At 49.0% G+C, this 16,784-nt stretch overlaps 1 protein-coding gene across 1 annotated transcript in view; it reads left to right on the top strand.

Annotated features, from left to right (window-relative positions):
• LOC134359119 (pancreatic triacylglycerol lipase-like) overlaps positions 1 to 16,270 on the top strand; it is a 78,561-nt gene extending 62,291 nt beyond the window's left edge. The window contains exons 9-13 of the mRNA XM_063072088.1: positions 4,460 to 4,578; positions 8,638 to 8,767; positions 9,483 to 9,594; positions 10,789 to 11,256; positions 16,201 to 16,270. Of these exons, the coding sequence (XP_062928158.1) occupies positions 4,460 to 4,578; positions 8,638 to 8,767; positions 9,483 to 9,594; positions 10,789 to 11,256; positions 16,201 to 16,270 (899 nt within the window). The remainder of the gene's footprint in view (positions 1 to 4,459; positions 4,579 to 8,637; positions 8,768 to 9,482; positions 9,595 to 10,788; positions 11,257 to 16,200) is intronic.
• Positions 16,271 to 16,784: the final 514 nt, after the last annotated feature.

Below are 16,784 nucleotides of genomic sequence, written 5' to 3'. Positions count from 1 at the left end.
CAGTGAGTTATACAGGCACCATTCAACACCCCCCCACACGCACAGTTATTCATACAGACAGCATTCAACACCCCCCCCACATACAGTGCGTTTTACAGACACCATACCGCGCTCCAAACCCCACGATTTATACAGACTCCATTCAACCCCTCCCACAAACACATAGTGAGTTATACAGACACCATTCCACCCCCCCACACACACTGAGTTATACAGACACTGTTTGACCCCCCCACACACAATGAGTTATGCAGACACAATTCCACCCCAACAAACACGGTGATTTATACAGACAGCATTGCACACCCCCACACATATTGATTTATAGAGACACTATTTCATCCCCCCTACACGCACAGTGAGTTATACAGACACCAAACTACCCCCCCACAAACACAGTGAGTTATGTAGAGACACCATTCCACCCCCCCACACACAGTGATTTATACAGACACCATTCAACCCCTCCCACACATAGTGAGTTATACAGACACCATTCCACCCCCCCACACACACACACTGAGTTATACAGACACCATTCCACCCCCCCACAAACAGTGAGTTATACAGACACCATTCCACCCCTCCCGCACACACAGAGTGAGTTATACAGACACCATTCCACCCCCCTACAAACAGTGAGTTATACAGACACCATTCCACCCCCACACACAGTGAGTTATACAGACACTATTCCACCCCCACACACAGTGAGTTATACAGACACCATTCCACCCCCCCACAAACAGTGAGTTATACAGACACCATTCCACCCCCCCACACACAGTGAGTTATACAGACACCATTCCACCCCTCCCGCACACACAGAGTGAGTTACACAGACACCATTCCACCCGCGACCAACAGTGAGTTATACAGACACCATTCTCCCCCACATACAGTGAGTTAAACAGACACCATTCCAGCCCCCACACACACAGTGAGTTATACAGACAGCATTGCACCCCTCCCACAAACACATAGTGAGTACTACAGACACCATTCCACCCCCGCCACACTCACAATGAGTTATACAGCCACCATTCCACCCCCCCACACACAGTGAGTTATACAGACACCATTTCACCCCCACACACAGTGAGTTATACAGACAACATTCAACCCCCCCACAAAAACAGTGAGTTATACTGATACCATTCCACCCCCCCCACAAACACAGTGAGTTATACAGACACCATTCCACCCCTCCACACAGTGAGTTATACAGACACCATTACACACCCCACAGAAAGACAGTGCATTATACAGGCACCATTCAACACCCCCCCCCCACACGCACAGTTATTCATACAGACACCATTCAACACCCCCCCACATACAGTGCGTTTTACAGACACCGTACCGTACCTCAAACACCACGATTTATACAGACACCATTCCACCCCTCCCACAAACACATAGTTAGTTCTACAGACACCATTCCACCCCCCCACACACACAGTGAGTTTTACAGACACCATTCCACCCCCCCACACACAGAGTGAGGTATTGATTGATTTATTGATTTATACAGAAACTATTCCATCTCCCCTACACGCACAGTGAGTTATACAGACACCATTCCACCCCCCCACACACAGTGATTTATAGAGACACCATTCCACCCCCCACAGAAAGACAGTGAGTTTTACAGGTAGCATTCAACCCCCCCCCCACACACACACATTGAGTTATACAGACACCATTCATCCCCCCCCCACACAGTGAGTTATACAGACAATATTCCACCCCCCACACTGAGTTATACAGACACCATTACACCCCCCCACAAACACAGTGAGTTATACAGACACCATTCCACCCCCCACACATTTTTTTATACAGACACCATTACACCCCCCACAGAAAGACAATGAGTTATACAGACACCATTCAACACCGCCCCCACATACAGTGTGTTTTACAAACACCATACCGCGCCCCAAACACTACGATTTATACAGACAACATTCCACCCCCCCGCACACAGTGAGTTATAGAGACACCATTCCACCCCCCCCACGCACAGTGAGGTATACAGACACCATTCCACCCCCCCACAGTGAGTTATACAGACACAATTTCCCCCCACACACATAGTCAGTTATACAGACACCATTCCACCCCCCCCACACACACTGAGTTATACAGCCACCATTCCACCCCCCCACACACAGTGATTTATACAGACTCAATTCCACCCCCTACACACACAGTGAGTTATACAGACACAATTCCACCCCCACACACAGTGAGTTATATAGACACAATTCCACCCCCCCCACACAGTGAGTTATACAGACACAATTCCCCCCCCACACACATAGTCAGTTATACAGACACCATTCCACACCCCCCCACACACACTGAGTTATACAGACACTGTTTGACCCCCCCACACACAATGCAGACACAATTCCACCCCAACAAACACGGTGATTTATACAGACAGCATTGCACACCCCCACACATATTGATTTATAGAGACACTATTTCATCCCCCCTACACGCACAGTGAGTTATACAGACACCAAACTACCCCCCCACAAACACAGTGAGTTATGTAGAGACACCATTCCACCCCCCCACACACAGTGATTTATACAGACACCATTCAACCCCTCCCACACATAGTGAGTTATACAGACACCATTCCACCCCCCCACACACACACACTGAGTTATACAGACACCATTCCACCCCCCCACAAACAGTGAGTTATACAGACACCATTCCACCCCTCCCGCACACACAGAGTGAGTTATACAGACACCATTCCACCCCCCTACAAACAGTGAGTTATACAGACACCATTCCACCCCCACACACAGTGAGTTATACAGACACCATTCCACCCCCCCACAAACAGTGAGTTATACAGACACCATTCCACCCCCCCACACACAGTGAGTTATACAGACACCATTCCACCCCTCCCGCACACACAGAGTGAGTTACACAGACACCATTCCACCCGCGACCAACAGTGAGTTATACAGACACCATTCTCCCCCACATACAGTGAGTTAAACAGACACCATTCCAGCCCCCACACACACAGTGAGTTATACAGACAGCATTGCACCCCTCCCACAAACACATAGTGAGTACTACAGACACCATTCCACCCCCGCCACACTCACAGTGAGTTATACAGCCACCATTCCACCCCCCCACACACAGTGAGTTATACAGACACCATTTCACCCCCACACACAGTGAGTTATACAGACAACATTCAACCCCCCCACAAAAACAGTGAGTTATACTGATACCATTCCACCCCCCCACAAACACAGTGAGTTATACAGACACCATTCCACCCCTCCACACAGTGAGTTATACAGACACCATTACACACCCCACAGAAAGACAGTGCATTATACAGGCACCATTCAACACCCCCCCCCACACGCACAGTTATTCATACAGACACCATTCAACACCCCCCCACATACAGTGCGTTTTACAGACACCGTACCGCACCTCAACCACCACGATTTATACAGACACCATTCCACCCCTCCCACAAACACATAGTTAGTTCTACAGACACCATTCCACCCCCCACACACACAGTGAGTTTTACAGACACCATTCCACCCCCCCCACACAGAGTGAGGTATACAGACACCATTCAACCCCCCCCACACACAGTCAGTTCTACTGACACTGTTCAACCCCCCCACACATAGTGAGTTATGCAGACACAATTCCACCCCAACAAACACCGTGATTTATACAGACACCATTCCACCCCTCCCCCGCACACACAGTGAGTTATATAGACACCATTCGACACCCCGTCACATACAGTGCATTTTACAGACACCATACTGTACCCAAACACCACGATTTATACAGACACCATTCCACCCCTCCCACAAACACATAGTGAGTTCTACAGACACCATTCCACCGCCCCCGACACACACAGTGAGTTATACAGACACCATTCAACCCTTCCCACTCCCTGTGAGTTATACAGACACTGTTCAACCACCCCCCACACACAGTGAGTTATGCAGACACAATTCCACCCCAACAAACACTGTGAGTTATACAGACACCATTCCACCCCCCACACAGTGAGTTATACAGACACCATTCCACCCCCCCACACAGTGAGTTATACAGACATCATTCCAACCCCCACACGCACAGTGAGTTATACAGACACCATTCCACCCCCCACACAGTGAGTTATACAGACACCATTCCATCCCCCCACGCACAGTGAGTTATAGACTCAATTCCACCCCCCCCACACACACAGTAATTTATACAGACACGATTCCATACCCCCACACATAGTGAGTTATACAGACACCATTCCACACCCCCAGACACAGTGAGTTATGGAGACACCTGAAGGGGCTTTCATCCCTCTGTGTTCGCACCTGTAAGCTGATCAGTGAGTCACCTGAACCCCATGTTGAATATGTCTTTCTCCCCACAGGGACAAAGAATTTTCTCTCCTGCAACCACTTCCGCGCCGTGAAGTATTTCACTGAGAGTTTGACATCACCGGGCGGTTTTGAGGGTTTTTCCTGTGCCGGTGAAGAGGAGTTTCTCGCAGTAAGTGCAGAATTTTTTTTTCATCGCAGTTACCACGTCTCCAACCCACGAGCAATGAACACTCAGAATGATGCTGGAGGCTAAACAAATCCGATTCAGGAGGAACCTAATAAGGTGGAAGTCTGGTTCTGTTGTGTGTTAAATGAGAGGGTTGGTGGGTGATCTGGACCCCCCCGGATCAAACACTGCCAGGGCGGGTACCCCAGATCAGTCAGAGCGTACTGCCCCGCTATCTCATACTCGCTGATACAAACACAGGCACTCATATAGATAGACTGACACATACACACGCCCGTATACAAAAAAGTTCAACGCATTAGTGAACTGCAGGCTTCCTCTCGCTGGTACTTTATAGAACATGGAGGGGGTCGTGTCCTTTACGGAGTGTGTGGGAGTTTTCTTGGAAGCAGATCTCCTTGGCACCACAAGGTGGTGCCAGTGAGCTGTTCAACCTCCGCCCCCCACCATCTCATTAATACGGAGTCTCCCCCGTGACTCCCCTTCCACCAACCCTGTATGTAAGACTGCAGGCTACTTCTGGTTTACGCAGTCCCAGGCAGGTACTGAGATTCCCACTGAGGGGTAGAATGGTTATTGTTCTTTATTCAGGAAAAGCAGCTGGGATAAGCCAGGTAACTGCAGGGCGAACGGGGCCTTACCACAGTTGCAGGAAAACTATTAGAGGAAGTCTTAAAAGTCAGGATTAATGGACATTCTGGAATGCAGGGATAGTCAGCATGGATTTGTGGGAGAGAGATCCTGTCCCATTTGACTGAGTTTTTGAAGACTGGTGATCAAGGATGTCAACATGGACCTCAGTAAAGGGAGTTGGCAATATCCCACATGGTTGGCTGGTCCAGAAAGTTAAGGCACGTAGGATCCAAGGTAAATGGACGAAATGAATCCAAATTTGGCTTGGTGATAAGAAGCAGAGGGGAATGGTGGATGTATACTTCTCTGATTGGAAAGTTACGGCCGGTGGCATTCCAGAGGAATTGGTGCTGAGCTGAGGAGGTCTGGAGAGACTAGAGTTTATCATGGGCACTAATCAATAAGATCTGAGACTTTGGCCTCGATAATTTCTTGTACGATTGCATCATCAATTTCTTTACTTGCAGTCCGCACTCAATTCAGATTGGCAACATCTCCACCACAATCTCCATCCACAGAGGTGCACCACAGGACTGTGTGCTTTGCCCCTCTTGCTGACCCTCTTTGCCTCTGGTGAGAACTGGCTCGTGGACCTTCAGTTTCCTCCTCCTGAAGCCAATAATCAGCTCCCTGGTCTTGCTGACATTGAGTGAGAGGTTGCTGTTCTGGTACCACTCAGCCAGATTTTCGATCTCCTTCCTACATCACCACCTTTGATTCGGTCAATGACAGTGGTGTCAACAGAGAATCTAAATATGACATTGGAGCTGTGCTTAGCCTCGCAGTCATTAGTGTAAAGTGAGTAGAGCAGGGGGCTGAGCTCACAGGAGATCACGGAGATGTTATCACTAATCCGAACTGAATGGGGTCTGCAAGTGAGGAAATGTTGACTATATTGGCAAAAGGAATTTAATCCCAGTAAGTATGGTGTGATCTATTTTGGGAAGTCAGGTAGGGGTACACTGTAAGTGCTAAAGTACGAAGTGGGGATTCCCATCCTGGGGTCCATGGATCCCTTGGTTAATGGTTGGGGTCCACAGCATAAAAAAGGCTGTGAATCGGGGTCTCTTTAAATTTACTTTGTTTATGTTACGATCTGGACCGTTGACTCCCTGTTTCCCTTTGCTTCCCTGTTTTCCCGTGTCCCTTGGCCTTGGTGGTTGAGGACAATTTACTCCCGGCTGAACCGGTAGTTCATAGTCTCCGGCTTTCAGCCGTTTGGCGCGAGAGCGTTTGCAAAGTCACCAAGGTACAGCGTGCCAATGTCATCTGGCCAGAGCAAGCCTTGTCTCCGCCCAAAGCGAGTGCCGGTAATTCGCCTTTCCTCACTGGAGCAACCCTGTCCAGTCACCTCGCCGAAGTGAGCCTGCAAAGTTTCCTCACCGAGGTGGGTCCATCAGTTAACCCGCTGGAGGGAATCAAGAACCGCTGTGTACTGTTCCCGGGCCGAATCGAGAGCTCGCCACAACCCGGAGGCTCCAAGTCAAGTCCTGGCCCTGGCGGCATCCGAGTACCAAGTCAAGTCCTGTCCCTAGCGGCATCCAAGTTCCGAGTCAAGTCCTGGCCCTGGCGGCATCCGAGTACCAAGTCAAGTCCTGTCCCTGGCGGCATCCGAGTACCAAGTCATGTCCTGTCCCTGGCAGCATCCAAGTTCCGAGTCAAGTCCTGGCCCTGGCGGTCTCTGATTCCTGTCCTACCCCCCTGTCTGAATCCCTTCTCTGCCCCTCTCGCCTCTAGTCCTGGTCTGTAGCCCCCGCCTGCACTTCGGTCTAGTTCTATCGCCGGAGCTAGATAGGTACTGTCTGGTGTGCTTTCGTGTTGGTCTTGTCTTGTCTTGTCCTCGCCTCCGTGGGGTAAGTCAGGCCATCTTGCCGTTGCCCCGCAGGGGGGGTCATGAGTCATGAGTCCCGGCCCTATGTCCTGTACCCAAGGAGGGGTCCCGATTCTGTGTTCTGTGTATGTGTCCATGGTTCCATGTACCTGCTCTCCCGAGACCGAGGCTGTTTTTCCATGTTCCTGCTCTCCCTAACCCATGTCATGTCCATGCCCGGTTCTGTGGTCCGAGCCCGGGGCAAGACCCAGTTACTGGGTCCTTGCCCAGTCTCTGGCTCGGAGTCCGTACCCTAGCCTCTTCATGTCGCCACTAGTTCTGGGATCCAATTCCGAGTCCTAGCCCAGACTCTTGGTCCCAGCCTAGTCGTAGTCCTGGGTCCTTGTCCAGTTCGCTATTCCTGCTTCTGCTTTGCTGTCCTGCTATCAAACAATAAAATCAATTTAATTAACCTGACAAGATGTGTCTTGCATTTGGGTCCACCCTTGACCCCAGTGCCCCCCCAATGTGACAGTGAACCCGTGGTGTGAAGGAACGTTGATGTATAGGGAGACCATATCTCACCAAAAGCGGCAGCACAGGTAGACAGGGTGGTGAAAAATGCATATATCAATGCTTGCCTTCATCGGTCAGGGCAGAGAGTATAAAAGTCAGGTTGTTACTGCATATTGCAACTTTGCAAAAGCACTGTTTAGACATAGGATACAGGAGCAGAATTAGGGCCATCATCCTATTGAGTTTCCCATGTCATTCCTTCACGGCTGATTTATTTTCCCTCTCAACGCCATTCTCCTGCCTCCTCCCCATAACCTACGATGTCCTGACTAATCGGGAACCTTGCAACCGCCGCCTTATATATACCCAATGACTTGGGCTCCACAGCCAGTTGTACCAGTGGATTCCACAGACCGCAGAGTGGTTAGGGCACACTTGAAGTACTGTGTGAAATTCTCGCTGCCACACTGTAGGAAGGACATGGTTGTGTTGAAGAGGATGCAGATCCACCTGGATGTTGCCAGGACTGGAAGACTTTAGTGATGGGGAGAGATCAGAAAGGCTGGCCTTGTTTCCCCTAGAGTGAAGGAAGCTGACAGATTATAAAGATGAGATTTATTTGTCATACAGTGAAATGCATCAATGACCAACACGGTTGGCGATGAGCTGGGAACATCCCTTAAGAATGACCACACTTCCAGTGCCCACACAGCATGCTCACAATTTACGAATCCTAACCCATAGGTCTTTGGACTGTGGGAGGAAACTGGAGCACCCAGGGGAAACCCACATGGTCATGGGGAGACTGTACAAACTCCTTACAGACAGTGACAGGAATTAAACCCGGGTCGCTGGTACTGTAAAGCATTTCACTAATTGCTACGCTACTGTGCTGCCCCAACCTTTACATTATTGATAAGACTATTGAGGAGATAGATAGCTCAGGAGTATCCTTGGCTGTGTTGTGGTACTCCCGGCCTCGCGTTGATTGCTGGAGTCATTCTCTGCTCCAGCGTACACGAGAGGAGACCTATCACTAAGGGGGTTAGTGGTGATCGGCCATTTCTGTGTGTCTGTTGCAGGGGGGGTGTTTCATGTGCCCCACTGACGGCTGCCCCAACATGGGCTACGACATCGGGAGGTATCGTCCCGCCCCGGGACTGCTGCACCAACCCTTCCAGCTCAGCACGGGCGAGGCCAGCCCCTTTGCACGTGAGTCATGGGCGGCAGTGGCCCAGCGGCTCCCATGTTCCCCCCCCTCCCCGACCTGGCATCAAGCGTGGCCCCACTCCTTCACCCCTCCCCTGGAACATCCGGTAGCCCTCCATCCAAAGCCCACCTCCAACCAATAACCCCCCATCCACTGAGTAATCTTTCCCCATCCAAAAATCCGCCTCTATCCAGTCGACACCTCCATCCAATAACCCCTCCATAACATAATGCTCCTCTCTATCCATTAACAGCCAGCCTATAAAAACCCCTGTTCATTTAATAACTTGCCCCCTTCCTGCCATCCAATGACCCTGCATCATTGAGTAACCCTTTATTCCCCAATAACAACCCCACCCCACCATGCAATGCTGTCTCCTCCTCTCCATACTGACCCACCTGACACTGGGGTTTGTCTCACCCTGTTCTTCCATAAGTAAACCCCTCTATCCAATACCCCCACTGCAAAAGCTGCCCCTGCACCATCCAATAGCCCTCTCTCCATCCAACAATGAACTCCCACAAACTACAAACTAACCCCCCTTCCCATAACCCAAACTTTTAGTCTGACTTTCCCACCTACCCTAATCTCCTTTTACAATAAATCCCTTCACTTCCCTAATCTCCACCAATCCAGCAGACTCCGTCGCCCCCCCCTCCCCCCCCACAGCAAGTGCTCTCCGTTCCTCACGGTGATTCACAAACTCTCGCTCCACAGGTTGGCGCTACGAGGTGTCGGTGAAACTCTCCGGTTCACACTCTGTGTCCGGTTTCATTAACGTCGCCGTGTACGGCACCAAAGGAAACTCCCGTCAGCACAGAATCACGAGGTAAGCGGCTGCCTCCCGGTAACTTGACTGAAATACTGTACCACTTCCTTTACACGTTGGCCCTTAGTTATTACATACGGCCTCTGTGAAACTAACTCAGCACAACAGTGTGGGCTGAAGGGCCTGTTCCTTTGTAGAATATTGAACACTACAGCACAGTACTGGCACGGCAGTGCCCCGTGTTGTGCCAACCTTGTATCTTACTCTAAAATCAAACTAAATCTTCCCTCCTACATAACCCTCCATTACTCTATCATCCACGTGCCTCTCTGAAAGTCTCTTAAATGGCCTTAATGTATCTGCCTCTACCACCATCTTTATCCACCCGGCTGTTGTGTATTTAATATTTCAATAATATTTGAGTAATCTTGTATATATATAGCTGATTAAAAATTCCGGTTTGTTTAAATGATTCTAATTATAAATACGTGTTGCATGCGTCATCGCACTATCACGTGACACACACGTGTCTCGCTAAAAGTAAATTTGAACTAGGCTGTATTCACGGAATGTCTGGTCTTCTTTTGAACTAATTTAATGTTTTGAAGTTACAAAACATAACATCGCCCACCACTCTGCGAAAAAAAAACACTTACCTCTGACACCCCACACCAATATATTCCTCCAATCACCGAAAAATCATATCCCCTCGTATTAGCCATTTCCGTTTTTTTACAGGCATCCGTTAGTCTCGTGAGACCATAGATTTACGCCTTGGAAGGTTTCTGGGGTGCAGGCCTGGGCAAGGTTGTATGGAAGACCGGCAGTTGCCCATGCATGCTGCAAGTCTCCCCTCTCCACGCCACTGATGTTGTCCAAGGGAAGGGCATTAGGACCCGTACAGCTTGGCACCGGTGTCGTCGCAGAGCAATGTGTGGTTAAGTGCCTTGCTCAAGGACACACACGCTGCCTCAGCCAAGGCTTGAACTAGCGACCTTCAGATCACTAGACGAATGTGTTCACCACTTGGCCACGCGCCAACTATTTCCTTGTTGTATTGTTAAATGTTTGTTGTTCTGTGTTCTAACTTTACTGAAAAACAGAATCTCTTCATTTGAGATATTCCACCTTCAGTTTATTGTTAGGTTCCAGTGGTTGGGGATCTGTTTGAGGCAATGGGTGGAGGCTTTGCAATCACCTCACGAGTGCTTAAGTCGGACTCGCAAACTAACCAACTCTCTGTGTGATTCCCAGAACTAAACTCCACCCTGGCACCACGTACACATCCCTCATTGATGTGGAGCTCGACATGGGGGACATTACCACAGTGAAGTTTCTTTGGGACAACAGACAGATAAACGCCTTTCACCCTAAGCTCGGAGCGGAGAATATCACTGTGGTACGAGGACAGGACCACACCAGGTCAGTCAGGAGCCCGGAAACCGCAGTACAGCGTCAGTGTGGCCAACTGGTGTCTTGCAAGGACCCAGAGGCGAGACTGGGGTCGGTGTGGAGGGCGGACCAGGGCCCGCGACTGAACCAGTGGGACAGTTCAGGAACCTCCGGTCAGGGGACCACGCGATCAAACGTGAGAGCGAAGCTCCGGCCAAGCCAGTCTGACCTGGCCCTGTGGGATTGTGCAGTATTATTGAAGCAGATTATTCAGCCCATTGTGGTCACGGCCATCTTGAAGAAGAAAGACTCATGCGCGATTTTCTGGAGGTGGAGGGGATGGGATATATTGAGAGCAGGTGGAGGGAGTGACACGTTCCCTATTCGTGGGTGGGCACTGTTGCTATTGGTGGGGGTGGGGAAATTGTTTATTTTAGTAGGAATAAAGTAATTGTTTATTTCTAGTCCTATTGGTGGTTGGGGAGGTGGTCCTGTTAGTGGGTGGGGAGGTGTTCCTGTTGGTGGGTGGGGTCTGTTCCTATTGGTGGTATGGCACTGCCCCTCTGTTCCTATTGGTGAATGTGGAATTATTCCAACAGGTGGTTGGGGGACTGTTCCTATTAGTGGGTGAAGGTCTATTTCTGTCCGTAGGTGGAGGACTGCTCCTGTTGGTAGGTGGGGGACTACCCCCATTGGTGCTGTGGGGGGAACTCTTCCCATTGGGTGTAGATATGTTCCTATTGGTGGTGGGTGAGGTCTGTTCCTATTGGTAGTGGATGAGCTCTGTTCCTATTGGTGGTAGGTGAGGTCTGTTCCTATTGGTGCTGTGTAGGGAACTGTTTCTATTGGTGGGTGAACTCTGTTCCTATTGGCGGTGGGTGGGGGGCTGTTCATACTGGTGGAGTGTGGGGAAATCTTCATTTTGGTGGATTGGGAACTGTTCCTATTGCTGTTGTGTGGGAACTGTTCCTTTGGTGCGTGGGGTTTGTTCCTATTGATGGGTGGAGAGCTGCCCCTATTTATGGATTGTTCAAGAAGGAGAGGGGTTTAATATTTTTGGCAGAAGACAAGAATGTTGTCTGGAGCTAACCACACAGTAGGGATTGTGTGGTTGAAGGTCAGAGCAGATGTGATGGGCTGAATGGCCTGTTTCCATGCTGTACCTCTGTATGACTCATGAATGTGAGGGGGTGGGTATGTGTGAGGGCTGTGGAGAAAGGTTGGGGATGGTCAGACAGAATTGCTAGTATGGATCTGATGAACAAATGGTCTTCTGTGCATTAGTGATCCTGTGAGTGCACCACTGAATTTAGATTGTTCTTTCCCTGACCCTGACCCAACTCCGTCCTTTACACCAATCCTGACCCTCACCTTGACCTTGACCCTGACCCTGAACCTTACTGCCACCCCACTCTTAACCTACTGCAGACCCTGACCTTGAACTTATCCCACTGTGAGATCAGGAAGGACATTGCTACCTTGGAGACAGTTCAGTGTGAAAGTGTTCCCAGCTCTGGTGCTGCAGTTCGATAGAACCATGTAGGATTGTGTTCGGTACTTGGTCTCTCATTATAGGAATGTAGCCCCCCTGGCCAACCTCAGGGTCGTTCGGCTCGCTGTCGTCTAGGGAAACAGCCCTCGGCCCCGCCAAACTGGGTAATTAGTTTGTGTAGATGCTGTGTGATGTACCCCACCCCACCCAAATAACAGACAATACACCAGATACGATTAAATTACAGTTTATAGATATTACTGGAACTATATAATTAATAAAGAATAAAATATAAAAGGAAAATAAGAGGCGCCACACTTTCAATCTCTTCATGCACAAACAGTTGGAGCTCAGGGCCCTTCTTCTTCACCCTGCGACCCCTCGGACCACCTCGACCGGCCGCCTGGGACCAACAACGGTGGTCGATCAGACGCTCCACACGAGTCCATCTCTGTCTCCTCTCCTCACCGAACACCCCACTCGAGGTCCGACCCCGTTAGCGGACTCACAGCACCTGGTCCATCCTCTGTCTCGCTCTCCCGCCTTCTGCCCCAAAACCCTGTGCATACAATATCTTACAGACACACCAAAAACATAACAACTATCCCAATTGGTTCATAACATCTTCTTATCAGTAACGTGATCCAAACAAACTGCTAGCGGGAGGACTTTCTCAGCAGTTAACATAACAAAGAAGCCCTTTCAACTATAACATAACAAAGAAGCCATTTTAATTAGACTACGCAGTGACATGAAAAAAGAAACCCCTTACAGGAAGAATGTGGAAGCTTTGGAGAGGGTGCAGAGGAACTGTACCAGGATGCTGCCTGGATTAGAGAGCATACCTTATGAGGATAGGTGGAATGAGGTGGATGAAAGGTGTATAAGACAATAAGAGACATAGAGTGGATAGAGAGACACTTCCTAATATGTCCAGGCACAATTTTAAGGTGAATGGCAGAAAATATCGGGGGGGGGGGTGGTAGCTGGGATGTCAGAGGTAGGTTTTTTCACATAGAGAGGGGTGGGTACATGGAGCACCCTGCCAGGGGCAGTGGTAGAGGCAGGTACATTAGGAACAATTAAGAGACACTCTGACAAGCATTCGGATGTTAGAAATGTGACAAGAATACACATAGATTAAGATGTTAGCTGTCCTGTGCTGGCACCAGTGGGATCAGCAGTTGGTCTGCCACCTGTCTTCAGGAGAGAGAGAGATAAGGAAAACAATGGAGCAGCATTTGGAGATGTGTAATGAAGGGGAAGGAGAGCTGTCAAGATCGCCTCCCCTTTGAACCCTGAACTGTTTGAAGTGATGGACAGGCGATACCCCAGCAGGGGGATAAAAAGGGACAGGTTCGCTAAGTCAGGACACACACACGACACCTGAGGTAACGAGACCCTGGAAGCGGTGCGTCTCTCACAAGTCGGTGAGAAGTTTTGAAAGGCCGGTTGCGGGACCGGGCCATAGACGCACAGGGTGGAAAGGCACGATCGGCGGGAACCTGGTGTGTGTCCACTCTTGCCTGGATGCTGGGTTCACCGCAGAGAAACGATCGTATCTGGAAACGGAGGGGTCATGGTCGGTGACCTCAGATGACATCACAAAGGACTCGCCCGACAGCTGACTGCGAAGGTCTGTGTGGAAGCTGTGTTGAATAGTCATTCGTTTTGCTCTCTCTCTCCTTCCCCCCACTGTCCATCTCCCACGGCAGCGATTACTGCGAACTGAACTGAACTAAATTGAACTGAGCTTTGCGTCACTTTGAAACTGGTCATTTACCCCTAGACAACGATAGAGCTTGATTGATCCTGTTATCTTAATTCTGTGTACATGTATGTTTATCATTGCTGAACTGTTGCATTCATTATCCTTTTGATTAGAGTACTGTGTTGCTTGTTTCTTTAATAAAACTTTCTTAGTTCTAGTAATCCAGACTCCAACTGAGTGATCCATTTCTGCTGGTTTGGCAACCCAGTTACGGGGTACGTAACATAAGAAGACCATAAGACGTAGGAGCAGAATTTGTCCATTCAGCCGATCGAGTCTGCTCTGCCACTTGATCATAGCTGATTTATTAACCCTCACAACCCCATTCTCCTGCCTTTGCCCCACAACCTTTAACATCCCGACTAATCAGGAACCTATCAACCTTGGCTTTAAATATTCCCAATGACTTGGCCTCCACAGCGATCTGTGGTAATGAATTCCACAGATTCGCTATCCTCTGGCAAAAGGAAATTCTTCATCTTTTCTAAAGGGACATCCCCTTATTTTGAGGCTGTGCACTCTGGTCCTAGACTTGTTCCCTGGAGGAAACATCTGCTCCATATCTACTCAGTCTTGGCCTTTCGATGTTTGATAGGTTTCAATGAGATTTTCCCCTCCCATTCTTCTAAACTCCAGCGAGTACAGGCCCAGAGGCTTCAAACACTCCTCATACGTTAATCTTTTCCTTCCTAGAATCATTCTCGTGAACATCCTCTGGACCCTTTCCAAAGCCAGCACAACTTTTCTTAGATAAGGGTTCTCGAATCTGCTCACAATGCTCCAAGTATGGTCTGACCAATGCCTTACAAGGTCTCAGCTCTACGTCCTTACATTTATATTCTAGTCCTCTCAAAATGAATACTAACATTGTATTTGCCTTCCTTACCACTGACTCAACATGCAAACTAACCTTTAGGGAACCCTGCACGAGGACTCCCAAGTCCCTTAGCACTTCTGATTTCTGGACTTTCTCCCCATTTAGAAAATAGTTCATGCCTTTATTCCCTCTACCAACGTCTATGACCACACACTTCCCTACACCATATTCCATCTGCCACTTCTTTTCCCCGTTCTCCCTATCTGTCCAATTCCTTCCGCAGTCTCCCTGCTTCTTCAGTGTTACTTGGCCCTCCACTTAGCTTCGTATCATCCACAAACTTCACCACAAAGCCATCAATTCCATCGTCCAAATCATTGACCTATAACGTGAATAGAAGTGGTCCTAACACTGACCCTCCTCACAACATTAGTGACCGTTAGCCATCCAGAAAGGGCCCTCTTTATTCCCACTTTTCGCCTCCTGCCAAACAGCCAAGCTCGTATCTTTCCATGGGCTCTTATCTTATTAAGCAGCATCACATGCAGCACCTTGTCAGAGGCCTTCTGAAAATCCAAGTAACCAGCATCCCCTGTCTATCCTATCTGTTATTTCCTCAAAGATTTCCAGCAGGTTTGTCAGGCAAGATTTCCCCTTAAGAAAAACATGCTGACTTTGGCCTATTTTGTCATGTGCCTCCAAGAACCTCATCCTTAATAATGCACTCCAACAGCTACTGGACCACTGAAGTCAGGCCAACTGGCCTATAATTTCCTTTGCAGGGCTCTGTGTGGGGGAAGGGTTAAGTTGATCTTGCTGTAGGTTAAATGGCTGGCACAACAACATGGGCTAAAGGCCTGTTTTGTGCTGTGCTTATGGAGTCATAGGGTCAAAGACCACTCCACTAGTTGGCATATCTCACTCCTGTACACCCTCTGGGGTGGATAGGATGCAGGGAATGACTGGTCATAAGGGGGAGATATTGAGGTATTTTATGAAGGCTGGGACTGAATGCATTATGAAGTAAACTGCTTGCCACATAACTTTCTGAACTCTGAGTGGGATGTTAGTGAGTGGGAAGCATTGGTCCATATAAATCATATTTTGGGGAATAATGAGGTTATGGGATGGATTGTAATTTCATGCAACACAATGGGGTCAATAAATTCTGACATTTTTGCTTTGCCTTTGCAGTTTCCATTTTTGTGGAGACCAGGTGGTTCGAGAGCAGACCCTTCAAACCCTCTTGCCGTGTGCCAAGTAGCAGATCTAACAGGACCACAGTACAGCCCATTACTGAGACCAAAATACTAGCTCCAAATAAATCCTAGAGCTTTGATCTGAATTCTTCAACAGATGGGCACAGGAAATCTGAATAAGGAAATGAAAATCATCCATCATCTTTCCCAGAGAACTCCTGACATACAGATCAGAACAACTGAGTGAAGATTCAGCTCTCAGAGACCCTCGGATTACAGGGGCATTCTCAGTCCACAAACAGCTCAGTTTGTATCTAATCCACAGAAATAAAGAATCACTTGCCCTTGCCTCACTTCACCTTTCAATAGAAACACCAAGGGGCAGCCTACTGAATGTGGGGAGTGGAGCAGAGCTCTGAGCAGCCATGGTGAACAGGACCACGGGCAATAGGAAAGGAATTGTTTGGTCTATTTGGAAAAGAGTGGAGAGAATCAGAAACTTTAAGGCTCCTGTACTTCCTCCCTGGTGTTAGTAATAAGAGGGCATGGCCTTGGTGGTGGGTGTTCCTTCATATTGAA

This window comes from Mobula hypostoma, chromosome 19 (assembly GCF_963921235.1).
Source record: "Mobula hypostoma chromosome 19, sMobHyp1.1, whole genome shotgun sequence".
In the NCBI taxonomy this organism is placed as follows: Eukaryota; Metazoa; Chordata; class Chondrichthyes; order Myliobatiformes; family Myliobatidae; genus Mobula; species Mobula hypostoma.
The sequence above is the reverse complement of the archived record's forward strand: the minus strand, read 5'-3'. Positions and strand labels throughout refer to the sequence as shown.